General features: G+C 48.8%; 2 protein-coding genes across 2 annotated transcripts in view; one reads left to right on the top strand and one right to left on the bottom strand.

Annotated features, from left to right (window-relative positions):
* The first annotated feature begins 5057 nt into the window (after window positions 1–5057).
* SERPINF1 (serpin family F member 1) lies at window positions 5058–16537 on the top strand. The gene is made up of 8 exons (XM_022595482.3): window positions 5058–5210; window positions 9400–9485; window positions 11157–11355; window positions 11982–12137; window positions 12526–12729; window positions 14135–14277; window positions 15479–15689; window positions 16155–16537. The coding sequence occupies exons 2-8, from the start codon at window positions 9408–9410 to the stop codon at window positions 16412–16414; spliced, it is 1251 nt and encodes a 416-aa protein (XP_022451190.1). The 5' UTR covers window positions 5058–5210; window positions 9400–9407; the 3' UTR covers window positions 16415–16537.
* Window positions 16538–17739: 1202 nt separating this feature from the next.
* SMYD4 (SET and MYND domain containing 4) overlaps window positions 17740–19348 on the bottom strand; it is a 42124-nt gene continuing 40515 nt past the window's right edge. The window contains exon 11 of the mRNA XM_022595480.3: window positions 17740–18805. Coding sequence (XP_022451188.1) covers window positions 18652–18805 — 154 coding nt within the window. The 3' untranslated portion in view covers window positions 17740–18651. The remainder of the gene's footprint in view (window positions 18806–19348) is intronic.

Here is a 19348-nt window from a genome sequence, read left to right as displayed (position 1 = left end):
CGTTATAGAATTTGTGCATAGACTGTATGGCAGATGAGGGAGAGGAAAGAGTTAAGGATGGTGGGGCTTATCATTCAAATCCCTGGATTTTTGTGTTGAGAAAAACGGGTTTTACTGAGGTGGGAATCAGAGTGAGGGACAGATTTTAGGACTGGAGATTTTAGGATGGCAGATTTTTTGATTGGAGATTTCCATTTTGAACATGACTGAAATGCCACACTAATATAGGGTGACCATATGTCCCAGTCTTCCCTGGGATGGTTCGAGTTATGTCTGTGGTTCCAGCTTAATTCACAGCACCCGCTTTTGTGCTTAGAAGTGTTTGGATGATGAATTGTGTGTTCCTCTTACATGCTGGGCATCCATGTGGCTATGTCAAATTGGGCTGGAAGTGTATATTTAGGAGCTCACAGATGCACTGAAAGTTATGGAACTGGCAGAAATCACCTAAGAGGAGATGTAGATGGAGACAGAAAAAAAGGTGTCCCAGAATCAAGCCAGCAAGGAAGATGGAAAAGATGGGGCTTTTGAGGTGCGAGAAAAATGAGAGGGTATGGAGAGTCAGGGTTTCAAGGAGGGACAGTTTGCCGTCTGCTGGCGAGGGCAGAGATGTCCATTTGGTGGTCAACGCAGACGTCACCCGTGAACTTGGCGACAGCAATTTCAAAGGAGAACTGGGCACAGAAGCAAGTTGGAGAGTGAGGAAGGAAAGGCGCTAAGAGTAAATAGCTCTTCCCCTCATGTCTGGGAGGGAGGGTGAAGTGGACGGTAGCTTTAGGGGATGCGGCAATCAAGGAAGCATCTTTAAAGAAGGGAGTACCAGATGCTGTTTAAAGGCTGTGGAATGGTCCTTCAGAGAAGGATTACATTGATTAGACAGGAGAGGGGCTACCTGCAGGAGCCTAGTCCTTGAAAAGCACCAGTGCAGACCCTCTCCTTTGGCAGGCGTGGGACACACTGCTTTCACGCTACTCGGAAGAAAGAGAAATCTTCTTTCTTTATAAGTTATTATAAATAATTAGGACATACAAAAGGGTATAATAAATCGTATAGGGCCACTGTCCAGCTTAAAAAATATTCTCAATATAGTGATGGTCCTACATTCCCTTCTTCAATCCTTCCCCTGCCCCCAAAACCATCATCCTGAATTTGTTTTTTTATTATTTTCATGCATTTCTTTTACTTTCACCACATGAGTTTTAATCCCTGAGTGGTATATATTAATAGTATCATTCTGTGTGTTTTTAAACCTTCCACAAATGTATCATCCTGCAACTTGGCATCACTCTATATTGTGAGATGAATCTGTGTTAAGTGGCTTCCCTTTAGTATTTCTCATAGCTGTAGGCTTTTTTTTTTTTTTCACCCCTTATCTAATCTCCCGTTGCTGGACACTGAGGGAGCTTTCTTTCTTTCTTTTTTATTTTGCCACTACACAGTGCTGCTGAAACATTCTTGCTACATCCTTGTGCACGTGTGCAGAGTCTTTTCAGCTCACATGTCTAGGAGTGGAATTGCTGAGTTGTGGGTTTGGGTTTTCCATCTTTCACTGCTAGGGCTGCCACATAAGGTTATGCACAACCTTGCCATTTGTCGCCAGACTGTTCTTCAAAGGGGTTGCATCAATTTAGGTTCTCATAAGGAGGGCCTAAGGGATCCTGGCCATCCACATGCTCACCAATACTTGGTATTGTCAGATGTTTCAATTTCGCCCATCTGATGAATGTGAAATACACATATCAAAGTATTTAATCTGCATTCCCCTGATTACGGGTGAAAAACATCTTTTCATAAATTTATTGGCCACTCAGGAGTCTTCATCTGTGAATTACCTGGGCCTCTTTTTCTGTTGCATTGTTTTCTTCTTTCTTTTTTTTAAAAAAATTGATTTGTAGTTTTTCTATATTATAGTTAGTGATCTTTTTTTGTCGGTTATCTGTGTTACAAATATTTTCTCTTAGTGTGAGGCTTGTCTTTTCATTTTGTTTTATGGTATCTGTTCATGAAAACAAGTTTTTGATTCTAGTGCCAAATTTATCAATCTTTTATAATTTGCGTTTTTGGTGTCTTGTCTAAAAAAACTTTCCTACTGAGAGATCACAGATAAGTCCATCTATACATTTTTCTAAAATATTTACATTTTTTCCTGTTGTGTATCTGTGTTTGCATTTGTTGTTTAAGCCATTAAAATGAGCTCTGAAAGGATACATATGAAAGAGATTAACATCAGCCATCTCCAGGGAGTGGAATCAGGTGACTGGGGATCAGAGTGAAAAGGAGTCATTCACTGTATATCTTTAGTTGCTTTTGAGTTTTGAACCATATTTAAGAAATACCTATTCAAAAATAAGTGAATAATTTAAATAAAAAGTCATTAAAAAGGTTCTGCAGGGACCCCTCCTGCACTGTTGGTGGGAATGTAAACTGGTACAGCTACTATGGAGAACAGTATGGAGGTTCCTTAAAAAACTTAAAATAGAGCTACTGTATGAGCCAGCAACCCCACTCCTGGGCATATATCCAGAGAAAATCATAATTCGAACAGAATTATAATAATTATAATAATAATTATTATATATAGAATAATTATTATTCCAATATTCATTGCAGCACTATTGACAATAGCCAGGACATGGAACCAACCTAAATGTCTATCGACAGAGGAATGGATAAAGAAGATGTGGTACATATATGCAATGGACTATTACTCAACCATAAAAAAGAATGAAGTAATGCCATTTGCAGCAACATGGATGGACCTAGAGGTTGTCATACTGAGTGAAGTAAGTCAGACAGAGAAAGACAAATATTATATGATATCACTTATATGTGGAATCTAAAAAACTGGTACAAACGAACTTATTTACAAAACAGAAGTAGAGTCACAGATGTAGAAAACAATCTTATGGTTACCAGGGGGGAAAGGGGGCGAGGGATAAATTGGGAGATTGGGATTGACATATACACACTACCATATATAAAATAGATAACAGATAAGGACCTACTGTATAGCACAGGGAACTCTATTCAGTACTCTGTAATGACCTATATGGGGAAAGAATTTAAAAAAGAGTGGGTGTATGTATATGTATAACTGATTTACTTTGCTGTACAGCAGAAACTAACACAACATTGTAAATCAACTATACTCCAATAAAAAAAATGAAAAAATATAAATGTTAAAAAAAAGGTTCTGCAAAAACAGAAATTGTTTTTCAGAAACATTTAAACCTCTAATGCACCTACAGTTAATCTTTGTGCATGGTGTGAGACAGGGATCCAGTTTTAAATTGTCCACAGGATAGTAACGCCTTCCCACCTTTCTATGCTTAGCTCATTCTTATTCAAGACTCAGCTTAGATTCATATATTCCAGCTGTGCTGCCACGATACCCTATAGAGCAGTGCTGTCCAGTAGAAATACAATGCAAACCGCATATGTAATTTAAGATTTCCTAGCAGCCACATTAAAAAAGAAATAGGTGAAATTAATTTTAACAATATATTTATTTAACCTAATATATGTAATCAGGGTCAACATTACTGAGATAGTTCACATTCTTTTTCATACTAAATGTTCAAAATCTAGTGTGTACTTTATACTTATAGCAGATCACAACCCAGACTGGCCACATTTCAATTGCTCCATGGCCACATGTGGTTAGTGGCTATCATATTGGATGGCATGGCTGTAGAGACTGCTATCACAGAATGTGCCGAATTATACGATCTGTCCTCACGTCATCCTCTGTTATTAGCCAGTGAGCTTCTGAAGGGTGGGCACTGAGTCTTAGTCATCTGTGTACTCCTTCTCTGTGTACCTAGTGAGTGCTTTGAGTAGCGGTCTTCAATTTTTGGTTGAATGGATTGAACTCTGGAGACTTCCCTGGTGGTCCAGTGGCTAAGACTCCGAGCTCCCAATGTAGGGGACCTGGGTTCGATCCCTGGTCAGGGAACTAGATCCCACATACCACAACTAAGAGCCTGCATGCTGTAACTAAAGATCCCGCAGGCAGAAACTAAGATCCCTCATGTCACAACTAAGACCTGGTACAGCCAAATAAATAATAAAATTTAAAAAAAAAGAAATGATTGAACTCTTTTTTTTTTTTGGCTGCAGCCTGTGGGATCCTAGTTTCCTGACCAGGGATCGAACCTGGACCCCGTGCAGTGGAAACGTAGAGTTCTAGTCACTGGACTGCCAGGGATGAACTCTTGACTGTTGATACACTCTTCCTTATATAAAGCTGAATCTGGTTCACTGGAAATTTCCAGGGGCCCTAGCTCTGCTCCCTGGAGCCTCACAGGAGGTGAAGTTCCCCTAAATTTTCTCTTCCTCTAAATATCCCAGAGGCTCTCCCTTCCTTTTCTGATCCCCCTTTGTCTGAATGACCACTGGGCTTCTGACCAGGATCCACACATGCCTAGAAAACGTTTTGGTACATTCCCTAATTATTTCCCATGTCAGTATTTTAGTTTCACAACTGCATTGCAAGTTCCTAAACGCCCCAAGGTGAGCAAGGCCTCGGTGGTCTCCTCCCAGGTGATGTCTGCGGTGCCCAGGTGGGTGGCAGGCACACACGCTCAGCCTCCTCTCAGGACTAATGTTTACAGTTCATGTCATTCTTCCTCTGGTCAGATATTTCCCCACTGCCTTTTCTGATCTTCAGAAATCAGAGCATTTCAGGGCTAAAAAAGCACACAGACATCCTAGTACCAACCCCTCGTTTTCCAGCTGAGGAAAGGTAGGAGCCATGAGTGATGTCTTGCCCCAAATCCGAGTACCAGAGCCAAGGACCAGGAAAAACCCAGAGTCCCAGTTCTGGGCCACCGCTTCCTCTATTCCGGCCTCCTCCTGGGCCTCCTCCTGCGAGACTCTTCCTCAGTCCTGGCTCCCACCCAGGCTGGCCAGGCTGCCCTGTTGGGTGGGAATGCCAGGACCCCAAAGAAGGTCTGGTGGAACAGTAGGGTGTGTGAATGTGTCTGTCTGGGGGTGTGTGGTGGAAGGGCAGCTGTGGGTTAAAGTTAACACCGGACCATGATGCAATCACAGACTCCAAATTGAGTGCAGGTCGCTTTAAGAAAGGAGTAGCTGTAATCTGAAGCCTGCTGGACGCTGGATTAGGAGGCAGCAGAAAAAGCTCTGGGGCTTACAGAAGCCCCCTCAGTGTGCAGACCTAGGCTGGGCGCGGAGCTGCAGCGCACTCACAGGTAAAGAGCTCCCTGTCTGGTCTGCATGTGTGTCTGGGGAAGAAGGGAGGCTCCTCTGGGCTGGGGCGACGGGGGTGAAGCAGGGGTACTTCAGGGAACAGAAAAGAGGGGTGTAAGGGAGAGGAGGTGGGGAGACAGTAGTTCCTGCAGCTTGGGCACCAGGGTGAGTAGGTTAGAGAGGGTAGAGGGAGTTGGGGGTCAGAGCCCACTTATCCCCCAACCCTACTGCACCACTAGGAGAAGAGGCTGGAAAGACTCCTGAATGAAATGGGTGGGAAACAATGGAGGGGGGTCATGGCGGGGAAGAAGCAGAGAGCTTGGCTGCTGGGTCAGGTCTGAGCATCACTTCAGGGGGCTCTGCAGCCTTGGGGGAAGGAGGCTGTCGGGGAGCTGTACCTCCACTGGGGCAGTCAGGGAAGCAGCCCATCCTGCAGCCCGGCCATGGCTTGGGCTCAGCTCCCCGCTGCCTTTTCAAAATCAACTGGTGCTGATTTCAAAGGTAACTTCCCGACACTGCCAAGCAGCTGGCCTGTGGGGAGGCTTCCGGGCAGGGCTGGGATGGAGGACAGCTGGGTCCTTCTATCCAGTACCCACCCTTTTTCTTTGGCCAAATCAGCTGCCAGTAAACGCTGGGCGGCCAGTGGGGGTTTGGCCTCTCACCAACAATGACCCCTATTTAGCCCAGCTGGTGTATGGGATTTGGGGGCTCAGCTGCCGGAGCTGGAGAGAAGGGCTGCCCGCACCCTTGGTGCTCCCTGGGACAAGCCACAGCAAGGAGCGGGTCTGGGCCAAAGAAAAACTTCAGGCTTCCCAGAAACCCCATCATTGTCTGGCCCAGGCGGGTCCACCAAGAGTTCAGCCCTCAGCCTGAGGGGAGGGAGGGGAAGCGGGCCAGGCAATTCTGTCCCTAAGGCTGGTCCTTCTGGGGTGTGGGGAGGTGAAACTCATGGGTGCCCTGGCCCCGCTCATTCAGGTTCCAAAACTTCAGAAGAAAAGTCGCCTGCGCACTGATGGGGTCACCACGGTGGGGTGGGCCTGGAGGGACCCCTCGGAATCTCCCTCCCAGAGCCAGGGCAGAGGGTGGTGCCCTTCCCTGCACTGCCCATGAGGCCCACTGCCATGTGGCTTGGAGGCTGTGCGGTCCTGGGAGGAGGAGGAGGGATGGTGTTCGTCTCACAACTGGGTTTAATCTGAAACACATGTACTGGCTCAAACTTATCCTCCCAGCTTGAAGGCAAGATCACAAAATCAGTTCCTTGTGTTTCTTGATTTGGGCAATGTGGCAGGAAGGCAGGTCTGAATTTGGCCTGACTGGGAGGATATCTACCTCCTCTCCCTGCCCTCCCCCGCCTGGTAGGACAGGAATCTGGCTTGGACACTGCCCTTTGGACAGGATGGCACCATTGTCCCTGTGCCCCTGGCCAGGCGAAGGAGGCCTGGACAAGCCCACGGAACAGTCATCTTGGACAGGGCACCGAGTGTGCTCAGAGGGGCCCCCGTGCAGACCCTTACTCTCTACCCTCACTGCCCTTGCAGGGGGTTTTCAATCATCTCTCCACTTCCCTCATCCCCAGGGCTTGAGGTGGGGGATTCAGACCTGGAGACTGGCTCTGGGCCATCTGTGGACCCAGGTGCCTTTCCCTGCCAGGGTGGCTCACCTCATCTTTAGTCCTCAGTCCACTCACGTGGTGACAAGTGATCACATGACCCGAGGTTTGGGCTCAGACTCTGTAGGGACTCCTACAGAGAAGATCCATCTTCAAGTGCATTTGAACTTGGTTTCCTTAAACACCATGCCAGGATGACATCTCCCACCTCCTCCTTCCTATCTCAGTTCCCTACCCTGGCCCAGGAACTAGAGCTAACAGCTTTCCCTCTAGCCCGGCATCTCACTGAATTTCCAGTCTCCGCCAAGCCAGTCTGCTGAGGCTCAGCCAGGGAAGGCCCCTGCCAGCGCTGGGTGGGGCTGGCCGGGTGGAGAGAGCAGCTCTGAGCCTGCATGGCCTTAAGGGCTCTCTCTTGCACTGCAGAAAGCTTTTTCCGTTGTCTCAATGGAAGATTTCTCCCTGAGTGGCAGGGGCAGCCACGGGGAAGAGCAGCTGGCTGAGAGCACAAGGGTCTGTGGAACTCACTGAGAGACACGTGCTCGAGATCAGCGTTTAGATAGAAAGCCGGGCTGGGGCCCACAGGCCGTCCGGCCGTAAGCCGAGCAAACTCAGAGGCCATCTTTTCTTTTGCGGCCTTTCATGCTCTACAGTGTTGTCCAGTGGCTTATTAGACTTAATTTTAAGGATTTTGACCAAAAATCACACACTGCACTCTTAATTTTCCTATTTGTTCTGAGAAGTCAGGAAAGCGTGTGTGTGTGTGTGTGTGTGTGTGTTTACGGGTATATGAAAGGAAGAGCGAGCTTGAGACCCTTGGCCTGTGTGTGTTTGTGCACACAAGGGTGTATCTGTGCTGCAGGGGAGGCGAGGGGCAGGGAAGACAGATGATAAGTTCTTTTTTTTTATATAAATTTGTTTATTTATTTATTTATTTTTGGCTGCGTTGGGTCTTCGTTGCTGCGAGCGGGCTTTCTCTAGTTGCGGTGAGCCGGGGCTACTCTTCGTTGCAGTGTGCGGGCTTCTCATTGTGGTGGCTTCTCTTGTTGCGGAGCACGGGCTCTAGGCACGCGGGCTTCAGTAGTTGTGGCTTGCGGGCTCTAGAGCGCAGGCTCAGTAGTTGTGGCTCACGGGCTTAGTTGCTCCGCGGCATGTGGGATCTTCCCGGACCAGGGCTCGAACCTGTGTCCCCTGCACTGGCAGATGGATTCTCAACCACTGTGCCACCAGGGAAGCCCAGGTGATAAGTTCTTGACATGGCAGTATGGATGGAGGGAGAGCAGAGGTCCTGGTTGCTGAGACCTTGTCCCACGTTCTAACCAGAAGGCCTCTCAGAAGATCTTATTTATGAACACCCCCAGCTGCCTTCCTCCCCTCCCACCTCCACATCCTGATTCCAGGGGTGTGCTCATAGAGGCCATGAATGCAGGAAGGCAAGGAATGGGGGAGCCCTAGACCCAGAGTTCCCTTTTCCCTTGTGGTCCAGGGGTCAGACCAGAGTCCTGTCCGAAGAGGCTACTGCTCAGGAGGTAAAGGGACTTGGGTGGTCATACTAAGAAGTGGGGTTACTTAACCTGAAGGAAAGAGTTCGTGGAGGTTTCAGAGCTAGATCCGAGCTAGTGGGGGGAAGAGGACATGGCTACCCCCAGGGAGAAGGGGGGCCCTGGGGTTCCAGGAGTAGGGAGACACATTTTGACTCAGGGATCATTGGAGAACTCACCTGTCTCTGGTGTCACTCACTAAGTGCTATGAAGGCATCATCTAATTAATTCTCATCACAATAGGTAAGTACTATTTGATTTCCATTTTACAAGAGAAGACACTGAGATTTAGAGAGGTATTAAGACACAGAATTGAGGGGAATTCCCTGGCGGTCCAGTGGTTAGGACTCAGCACTTTCACTGCTGGGGCCCGGGTTCGATCCCTTGTCGGGGAACTAAGATCCCGCAAGCCGCACAAAGAAGACACAGAATTGAGATTTGAACCCAGGCTGTCTGACACTAGACCCAGCACTCCTAACCATGAGAGTAAGAGCTTTTGACACAGAACTGTCCAAGAAAGGAACGAGTTGCTTATGAGGCCACAGGTTCCAGGGCAGAGGAATTCAAGGAGAGAGTTTGAGAACTTGGGGGTAGCAGGGGCTGGACCAGATGCCCCCATTCTCTATATTCTGTGATTCTACATCTGAGACCTAGGTTCTGCCCCCATGCTTTTACTAGACATTGACCCAAATCCTATATCAAGAGCTGGTGAGTGTGCCCGCAGGGAAAAGCCCATGTCCACACAGAGGAGCCCACTGCTGGGTCTTCACTACCCTGGAGGTTTAGGCTCAAAGGTGGGTCTCCTGGCACACACAATGGATGAGAGCACAAGCTCGCCATAGGACCGTGGGCTGTGAGGCAGAGGGAGGGCTGGGGAGGTGCTGAGAGGGTGGGATCAGCAAGCTAAGGGGCCACTTCCAGCCCGGGGAGGCTGGAGGGAAGGTGCCTAGCCCTACCAAGGCCCTGCTACCTGCCCAGGGTGGCCGGGTGTTGCAGGGTGGTGGGTGAGGGAAGCAGCCTGCCACCCCTTTTGCTTTCTTGCAGGCCCCAGGATGCAGGCCTTTGTGCTACTCCTCTGGACTGGAGCCCTCCTCGGGTACGGCAGCTGCCAGAACACGGGCCTGGAGGAGGTCAGAGTCGGGGTGTGTGTGGTGGGGGCCTGGGGGGGCATAAGCAATTCCAGCCCCTCCTCAGTAGGCAGCACGGGAGACAGGACAACACCCAGGTTGCAGGCCAGGCTCTGGCCTTTCTGTCTAGACAGGGCCTTGGTTTTTCCATCAGCAAAACATTAAGTGTCTCACCCTGCCTTTCACAGAACAGAGTGGGGACAAACGTAAGATCCAACAAGGTGAAAGGCAAAAACGCTCTAACAAGTCCAGGGCTGTCCCTTCAGTGAAGACCTTTTCTCATTACCTTGCATTACTTGTGGGTCTCACTGAGTGGGTGGTGGCCTCGGATATTTGTTCCAGTCCTGACCAGGGTGCAGCAGAGGTATGAGAGTGTGGAAAGGCCTCTTTCCTGTCCGGAGAGAGCACAGTCGGGTTGCAAAGGCAGACGCTGAGAAGCCCATGCTATGTGACAGTGGCGGTGGGGGAGTGACTGTCACACAAGGGACCAGGGTACTTCTGGACCAGTCCCTTGTCTTTTTTTAAAAAATTAATTAATTAATTTTTGGTTGTGTTGGGTTTTCATTGCTGCGTGCGGGCTTTGTCTAGTTGAGGCGAGCGGGGGCTACTCTTCGCCGCGGTGCGTGGGCTTCTCATTCGGTGGCTTCTCTTGTTGCGGAGCACGGGCTCTAGGCATGCGGGCTTCAGTAGTTGTGGCATGTGGGCTCAGTAGTTGTGGCTCGTGGGCTCTACAGAGCAGGCTCAGTAGTTGTGGTGCACACGCTTAGTTGCTCCGCGGCATGTGGGATGTTCCCGGACCAGGGCTCAAAACTTCTCAACCACTGCACCACCAGGGAAGTCCCTGGACTTTGTCTTGAGTTCCAAGTTTGAATTCTGGTTCAACCTCTCACTAGCTTTATCATCTTAGACAAGTCACTGTTACTTGAGTCTGTTTTCTTATCTATAAAATGGGATTAAAAATATCCTTACAGGGCCATCACAGACAGTCACTTATTTTTTATCTACTGAACACCTACTCTGTAGGTGCTGGGGATGGGTGGAAATATGAGACTCAGTTCTGGCTTTCAAGGAACTCAGAGTTTTGAGATAGTAGTCTTTGGTGGTATCATCTACATTGACTAGTATGACATGAAGTAAGTCAAATAAAAAGAACTAGCACAGAGGCTGGCACATGGTAGGCGGTTAATACAGAAGCGGTAGTTGACTCTGAAAAAATGGTCAGAAAGCCAAGAGGTGCCTTCAGATTGGGGCCATCGGGGAAAGTCTGTGGTGGAGGGGGTGATATCTCATCAGGGCCATGAAAGACAGGAAGGGTTTGATAGGAGGGTCCAGGTGGAGACCCGCGAGCAGTGCGCAAGGGTAAGCAGACAGGGAGCCTGTCTGGCCTGAGAACGGAATTTCTTGGGAAGGGGGACTCCTCTCCTTTTATTTATTTATTTATTTTTAATGTGTTACAGGCCTGAGGCTCACAGGTCACTGGTGCTTAAAGCTGGCCAGCTAACTTCTCCCCAGCAGGGCGCCCCTACAGGAGCAGGGGACACAGACTCGCTCCAACGTTAGGCTAAGTGTACCATCCTCAGGCAGGACAGCCCTCAGGACCAGGACAGTCCCACACAAAGCGATGAGACCAGGCATCCTGTGCCCATCTGCACTGGTCCTTGTGCTCAAATGCAGGGCTCCCCGGCCCCCGAGACCACGGGGCTGCCAGTGGAGGAGGAGGATCCCTTCTTCAAGGTCCCTGTGAACAAGCTGGCGGCCGCCGTCTCCAACTTTGGCTACGACTTGTACCGCGTGAGATCCAGGGAGAGCCCCGCTGCTAACGTGCTCCTGTCTCCGCTCAGCGTGGCCACGGCGCTCTCTGCCCTTTCGCTGGGTGAGTTCCTGGATGCAGAAAGCCCTGCATCCTAGAGCTGCCCTCCGGCCTCTGCACATATCTGACTCTAAGCCCTGGAGACACTTCACTCAGGGAGGGTGAAGAGGGCCGAGAGGCTGGGCCTGGGGGTCCCGGCGTGTGCGGAGTGGGAGCTCCGGGGGGCAGAGCACTGCTGACCCGGGTGTGTGGCCTTGGGACCACTTATTGACATTCCTTAAGCGAGCTTCTCCTACGTGCCAGCCTCGTCGGTGTGGCTAGGTTCTGGGGACATAACTGCACACAAACAGGCACGGTCTGTGCCGTCGCTCGGGTCACACAGCTGAGCTCACGGGGGAAACGAATAAACAGGAAACTGCAGAACAGTCTGGTAAGTGTTGTGATGGGAGAAGCACAGGGACTTGAACCCTCATTCCCACCCTTCTATCTCTCTAGGCCTGATGCCTTTAGCCTACCTTCAGGAAAATCTATTTTTCCTCCATTGCCTTCAAATTCCTTTCCACCTAGAACGTCCCCAGTACCAGCAGACAAGAAGACAGGGTGTGGTGTCCCTGCCCCGTCCCAGGAGCTGGCCTGACTTGGGCCCCAGTGGGCAGTTACAGAGGTTCACACGTCCATCCCTCTGGCAGGAGCGGAGCAGCGGACAGAATCCAGCATTCACCGGGCTCTCTACTATGACCTGATCAGCAAGGCAGACATTCACGATACCTATAAGGAACTCCTTGCCTCCGTCACCGCCCCGGAGAAGAACCTCAAGAGTGCTTCCCGTATCGTCTTTGAGAGGAGTGAGTCGCCCGGGCTGCCTGAGGCGCGTGGGGCTCTGTGCTGCACATGGGGGTTTCCTTCTAAACACCAGAGCACGTCTGCGCTGGCCAGGCCTGGCCCTGGGGGGGGCAGGAAGGGGCCCTGTGAACCCAGAGAGGATCGGAAAGAGGAAATGGGCCGAGGGAGGCAGTGGGAGGGTCGGGCAAGGGCAGTGGTGTGAAGAGAAACAGTAATGAGTGAGATCTGTTGTTCCCCGTCCAGTGCCTGGGGAAGCTGGCACAGAGCCCTGGCGCGTCCCGGGAAGATGCCAGGCAGGAAGTCAGGGCCTGCTGAGGGTCAACCAGAACCTCTCAGAGAGGATGCTGGGTTAGCTCAGAGCACAGTAACCTCTGCCCCGTCTCTCTGCAGAGCTGCGGATAAAAGCCAGCTTTGTCGCACCCCTGGAAAAGTCGTATGGGACCAGGCCCAGGATCTTGACCGGCAACACTCACCTGGACCTTCAGGAGATTAACAGCTGGGTGCAGGCCCGGATGAAAGGGAAAATCGCTAGGTCCACGAGGGAGATGCCCAGTGGAATCAGCATTCTCCTTCTTGGTGTGGCTTACTTCAAGGGTGAGGGCTTCTCCACTCGGCTTTTGGCCAAGGGTAGACAATAAGTGTCAGATGGGGCCAGGAAAGAGGGGGAGTCAAAGAAGGCAGAGGAGGACCCAGGAGAGGCACCTGCCTGAGGGCTGCCCGCTTGCCATCAAACCCAAGGCAAACATTGGATAAGTGCCTACAAAGTGCAAGGGGCCGTAGAGAAAGACTCGCAGAGGTAAGGGGGCACTCCCACTCTTGCACCTGTTTGGGGAAGGCACTGGTAGACTTCTGGCTGGAGCCAGGTGAGGGTCCAGGCCCAGCTCTGCCTGTACTGGCTGGAGAGCCCTGCACAAGCTTCATAGCCTTTTGGGGCCTGTTTTCTCGTCTCTCACTCAGGGACGATACACTGACTTCAGGGACACTCTGTGTCGTCTCCCATCTTTTTTTTTTTACATCTTTATTGGAGTATAACTGCTTCACAATGGTGTGCTAGTCTCTGCCTTACAACAAGATGAGTCAGCCATACATACACATATATCCCCAATATCTCCTCCCTCTTGCGTCTCCCTCCCACCGTCCCTATCCCACCCCTCTAGGTGGTCACAAAGCACCGAGCTGATGTCCCTGTGCTATGCGGCTGCTTCCCACTAGCTATTTTACATTTGGTAGTGTATGTATGTCCATGCCACTCTCTCACTTCACCCCAGCTTCCCCTTCCCCTTCCCCCATCTCCCATCTTCACATGGACCCTAGCATCATGCCCGGTCGTTGATAAACCGTTGTTAGTTTTCTAACAACATTCTTCTAGGCTGTGTTGATATGCCCGAGTCTATTCCACGGGCCCAGTGTGAGGCCAGCCCTATTCATGAGCCTTGGGTCGGATTTTGGGCAGCCTCCCCTTAAAATGTCTATCAGGCAGAGTGGACCCCTAAACTCCTAGAGAAAAGTCCTCCCTGAAGCACTGAGCTCCAGGACCTGAAAGAAGCTGTTACAGGCCACGTTAAACTACCGGCCAGCTGTGTGAGCACTGGTAAGCACTTCACCTCTCTGGGGTTCCAGGCTTTTTCAGCTATGAGAGGGTTGGTGACATGATGTCGAGGTCCCTTCCAGCTCTGGCCTCCCTGGATTGTCTTCCGGACACACCACTGTAGAAGTCTACACCAGTTTGCCTTTCTCCTAGGCTATCACAGAACTTGAATAAACCCGACAATCAACCTATTTCCTCCTGAGTTTACGTATGGAAGGTATTCAGGACCCTAGAAATTTTGTGGTCCAGACTGCACATTCTGAGATAGAGCTATTCCCTGATGTATCAGGGCCTCTGACGACTAAGATTCCTGAAGCCAGGCAATTTTCAGCAGTATGCTTTGGTCTCAGCACGGTCCCAACGCCTTTCTGGTCTCCTGGGGCTCAGGGCACTCCATTTGTTTCATTCCAGGGCAGTGGGTAACAAAGTTTGACTCCAGAAAGACTTCCCTAGATGATTTCCACTTGGATGAGGAGAGGACCGTGAAAGTCCCCATGATGTCAGACCCTAAGGCCATTTTACGCTACGGCTTGGATTCTGATCTCAACTGCAAGGTCTGTAGGGTAGAGTGAGTACTGGGTGCGGGGACAGGCAGGATGGCGTAGTGGGAACAGAATGAATTTTGAGATCTGACAGCGGTCTAAATTTTACCTGCTGTGGACTTTCAGTAAGTTAATAGTTTCTCTGAGCCTTTTTTCCTCAAAATAAAGGGGCATAGTTATCTAAACTTATCCTCTCATGCAGGGTTTCCGGTAAGGGTTGATAAGGTAATGTGAAATGGGCCCTCAAGACTGGGCACTCAAGGGACTTCCCTGGTGGTCCAGCGGTTAAGACCGCGCTTCCAATGCAGGGGATGTGGGTCTAGGGAACTAAGATCCCACATGCTGTGCGGCCCCCCCCCCCAAAAAAAAGTATGCAGGGGAGTGTCATGATCAACGTATACTATATGTCTGAATGAATCTGAAAAAATGTTAATAAGCATGAAATTAAAGAATTTAAAAAGAAGATTGGGCACTCAAAGGCTGGTGTTAATTCTTGTCTTTTCTTTCCTTCTTTTTCTCTTTTTCTGGGGGGAGAACTTGTATTTCTAGAAGTCAAAGTTAAACTTTCAAAAACCGTCACAACTCCAAACTGCTGGCATTCTAAGTCTTTCCTACCTGACTTTTGAAAATTCGAAGTCAGTAGTTCTTAACTTTTTTCTTTGGAAATCGGACAAAACACCTGAAGCACTGGACAGAAATGCCACGTATGCATTTCTGTAGATGATTTCAGGGGCTCTTGGGACCTCTGATGCCATCTGTCCTGCGGACCTGAGGTTAAGGACCGCTGCTCAGAGGACCACTGTACTGCTCCTTCTGTGTGCTCTGCCCGGAGTCCCCATTTCTAGTCCAGGGCTCTGTACATAACAGATGATCAGTAACTGTTGGCAGACAAACCTTGGGAGAAAACACAGACCTGGAATTCAATTCTAGCTCTTTAGAACCACAGGAGAAAATTCTTTCAGCAGATAACTTCAGTTGGTATTAGGCCCAGGTAAGAAAGGACAATGGCCTACTTTTTGAAGAAACATCAGTAGACATCTTGCTGCCGGAAAGCAATTAGCTTAGGGGGACAACTGTTACATAGATGAGGGGCTGGGAAAGCGTGGCAGGGCCTGGTTACAGGAGAGGAGAAGGCGGCTTGGGGGGGTGTGCCTATCTCTAGGCTCCTGGGCTCCAAAGGACTAACGCATGTGCTTCCTCCCTGTTGTGTCAGATTGCCCAGCTGCCCTTGACCGGCAGCACGAGTATCATTTTCTTCCTGCCTCTGAAAGTGACCCAGAACCTGACCATTATAGAAGAGAGCCTCACCTCTGAGTTCATTCATGACATAGACCGAGAACTGAAGACTGTTCAAGCGGTCCTGACCATCCCCAAGCTGAAGCTGAGTTACGAAGGCGAACTCACAAAGTCCGTGCAGGAGATGAGTATGTTTCTGCAAGACCTCGTTGCTCCTGGGGTGGGTGGGGTAGAGTCTTTGAGCCTTCCACCTTGCTAAGCGGAACGCAAAGGCTCCATGGCATTGCACCGAGGCCAGGGATGACTCCTTAATTCTAATAGTGCTGGAGGGGAAGACTGAACTGCCTTCCTTATCAGACTCATTCCTCAGCCCCAAGAGCATACGTCTTATAACAGCAACTCAGAACACTGCCTCTCAAGATAGGTCTGCTGACCTGGTTTCTAATCTTAACCTCACTTGCTGTGTGCTCCTGGGCAAGTCACTTAACCCTTAACCAGCCCAGAGCTCTACACACCTCACAGGTCAAAAGTGGTTGTTCCACTCCCAGCTTGCTTGCCTTCTCGAGAATCAGAATTTAAGAATCAGGACTGTACTCTTCCTTGGGGTGTTGATGAGGCAAGGTTTTAACGGAAATCCCTCTCGATCTCTGCAGAGTTGCAGTCCTTGTTTGATTCACCAGACTTTAGCAAGATCACGGGCAAACCTATCAAACTTACTCAAGTGGAACATCGCACTGGCTTTGAGTGGAATGAAGATGGGGCGGGTACCACCCCCAGCCCAGGGCTCCAGCCTGCCCACCTCACCTTCTCTCTGGACTATCACCTTAACCAGCCTTTCATCTTTGTACTGAGGGACACAGACACAGGGGCCCTTCTCTTCATAGGCAAAATTCTGGACCCCAGGGGCACTTAATACTCCAATTTAGTGTTCAAATACCCCAGAAGAAAACGCTAGAGGGATGGCAGCTTATATATTCCATGAAGGCTGCCCCTATGTTTCAATGTATACTTTGCAATAAAAGTGCTTTATCCTTAACTTTTGTTACCCTGTTCCTCCTATTTTGAGCTATGTTAAATTTAATATGAAGATAAATAACCCTTTAGGAATTTGCTGGTCCTGTATTTATAGCCTGGGTCTAACTAAACTCTGCAGAAAAAGTCACCAGGTGAGATAAGAACTATAGTTGTAAAAAAAAAAAAAGAACTGTAGTTGTTTACATTGTATGATGTCGGGATGGATTCTCTGCTCTGTGGGGTTTACACTCTAGGTCACTAATCCCCCGGGAAGGAATTTCCTGTCTCCACAATCGGTGGACCATGCTCTTAAATACACCGGACTTCAGGTTTTAATGCAAGGCACGGATATCCCCCCGTCAAGCTAATGTCACCTGACAACACAGGATAACATGCAGACAGATAAGGGAGGAAGTCTGTAACTTCAGGAAAGAATTCTTTATTTTATAGAGCATTTAAAGAAAGCTCTCAGGTTCACATAAAATGAGGTCTGCTATGTAAAATTCTACACATATTCTTTTTAAGGAAGGGGGCCTATTTTACAAAGTACAACAGAACCTCCTTTTTCAGGAACATGAAACATGCCGAGTGTTTGGAAAAGAACTACAGAATTGGTCAAGACTAAATTTTTCTTCTTGAAAGAGTTAGCTCTACCAAAACATCTCATTGGCCACAGCCCTTGCCAAAGTGAGTTAGTAGAAAGGAAGATAAATGTGATTCTGCCTGCCCTTCATTCAAATATTTGAGTGTGAACCATGTTCTGAACACTGAGCTTCCTGAAAAGCTACTCCCAGGCAGCTTCAGGGCTATTCAGTTCCTGATTATAATGCCGGGGCAACCACTGGGCACTTCTTGGGCATGGCTGGGGTGGGCAAGCTCTCAAAGCAGTGTGTATTCTTTTCCACCAACTCATCTGAACCACATGGTCCCCAGTGGTGATAGAGCACCCAGGGGTCAGACCCAGAGTCTCCCAGCCTTCTGACTGGGATGGGGTTTAGACTATTGCTATACATCCAGGTAGACAACAGCTATCATTCCTACTTTTTGTCTCTTAAGTGTGAAACCGCTAGCAGCAATGCCCACACCCTCAACTTCTTCTGAAGTTGTTTTTTTTTTTTGCCCTTCTCAGTAATTATGCAGTCTGTATTTCATTTGCCTGCTTGGGGAGGTAGAAAAGAGCGGTCTCTTTTCAGGCTTGCTAATAAACAGAACTCAGAAACGATGTGTTATAAAGTCATTGCTACAAGCTTGATTTTATTAGTGTTTGGTCAGTGAGTCTGCCCAGAGTATAGAATGAAAACCAGAGAATAAGGACTCGAAAACTGGTAGAAAACAAATTTAGAGTTGCCATCCTAGGAAGAAATTCCCCAACAATAAAATGGCCCCATATTTATTTCTCTATTCACAATTGATACTCCACTGGTTTTAACAAAGGATTCAAGGAAGCTAGGTACCATAAATGAAACTATACCTCCAGAGGTAAGGAGCCTCACTAATTTCTTGCTTATAATTATTTTTCAATTACAATACGACTATTAAGAGTTTAAGTTCCCACTGGAGTGGTACACAACGTCTCATTACTACTAGAATCCAAAGGAATGTTCCAGGGAAACAGACTATCATCATTTAGTGAGGTGGCGTCTAGCCAAAACCCCAGGCTAACATCCAGATGCCTGCAGATCAGCTAAAATCCTTTTAAAGGGCTTAGGTTCTCCAGATACCAGTTTTAAGTTTTTTTCTGGGAACCAGGAGTTTTTGTTGCAGAGCAGTTAACTACTTCAAGAAACATTCATCAAAATAGGTGAGCAATAGGGAGGGTGGGAGGGAGGGAGACGCAAGAGGGAAGAGATATGGGAACATATGTATATGTATAGCTGATTCATTTTGTTATAAAGCAGAAACTAACACACCATTGTAAAGCAATTATACTCCAATAAAGATGTAGAAAAAAAAAAACAACATAGGTGAGCACGTCTCTAACTGCAAAGCTTTCTAAGCCCTCCCCTCCCCTCATACACTAGGCTTGTGACTGTCCGGCAAGTCCTGTATTGTTTGGCGACAGCTCAGCAGCAACAGACCCTCTTTAACTCCTCCCACACGGGCTCCTTTCCTGTTGGTCAAGGTCCCCTTGGGACCCTATTCGTCGGGTCCCACAGGGATGGGCGGCAAGTCCAACAAACAGGATTTCATCTTTTGTAGCTCCTGGATCTCGTCATTCCAAGGGCCATAGTGCACCAGCAGAACCTTTTCTGCCTGTTGTATTGTGTTCAGAGCTTCGGGTATTGCAAACCTGAACCAAAGGAGGTAAGAGGAGTGAATCCACCCATTCAATCAGGCAAACATTAACTGAGGGCCTACTCATACCTTTTTGTCTTCAAGGATCTTACAATCTAGAAGGGCAGATAAGACTCTCAGAAACACACTGAAAGGCAGAGTTTGAGATGAGAGTTATGAAAAAAAGGTATAAAGATCCCAGGATTCTGAGAAACAGGCAGATCTCAAAGCACTAATGTGATATTTACGCCAAGGTTCACTCAGCAGTCTCTACCTTAGACTCACGGAGTCCGCCTATGGCCTGACCCTGCAGCCCTTTCCCTCTCTCTGATGGGGTGGACTGCCTCTATGTCTTGGGTATCAGGTCCACCCACCTCAAAATCCTAGGACCGAGCTTCAAACACTTTCCCACACAGCAGCTTTACCAAGGTTGGACATATTCCGTCTAGAAATACTGACATCAGGGCCTCCTAGTGATCCCAGTTACAAAAGCGGATGAGGCGTCAACTCATCAACCCTACTCTTCTTTCCTTTTAACCTTTAAAGCTGGGTTTCTCAA

This window comes from Delphinapterus leucas, chromosome 19, assembly GCF_059928025.1.
Source record: "Delphinapterus leucas isolate spDelLeu-1000000601 "Yukka" chromosome 19, BTC_Dleu_Yukka2, whole genome shotgun sequence".
Classification (NCBI taxonomy): Eukaryota; Metazoa; Chordata; class Mammalia; order Artiodactyla; family Monodontidae; genus Delphinapterus; species Delphinapterus leucas.
The sequence above is the reverse complement of the archived record's forward strand: the minus strand, read 5'-3'. Positions and strand labels throughout refer to the sequence as shown.

Coding starts and splice junctions, on each gene's coding strand:
- SERPINF1 (XM_022595482.3), top strand. CDS start 9,408: ATGCAGGCCTTTGTGCTACTCCTCTGGACTGGAGCCCTCCTCGGGTAC. Junction 11,356..11,981: donor GCTCTCTGCCCTTTCGCTGG/GTGAGTTCCTGG, acceptor TCCCTCTGGCAG/GAGCGGAGCAGCGGACAGAA. Junction 12,138..12,525: donor CCGTATCGTCTTTGAGAGGA/GTGAGTCGCCCG, acceptor GTCTCTCTGCAG/AGCTGCGGATAAAAGCCAGC.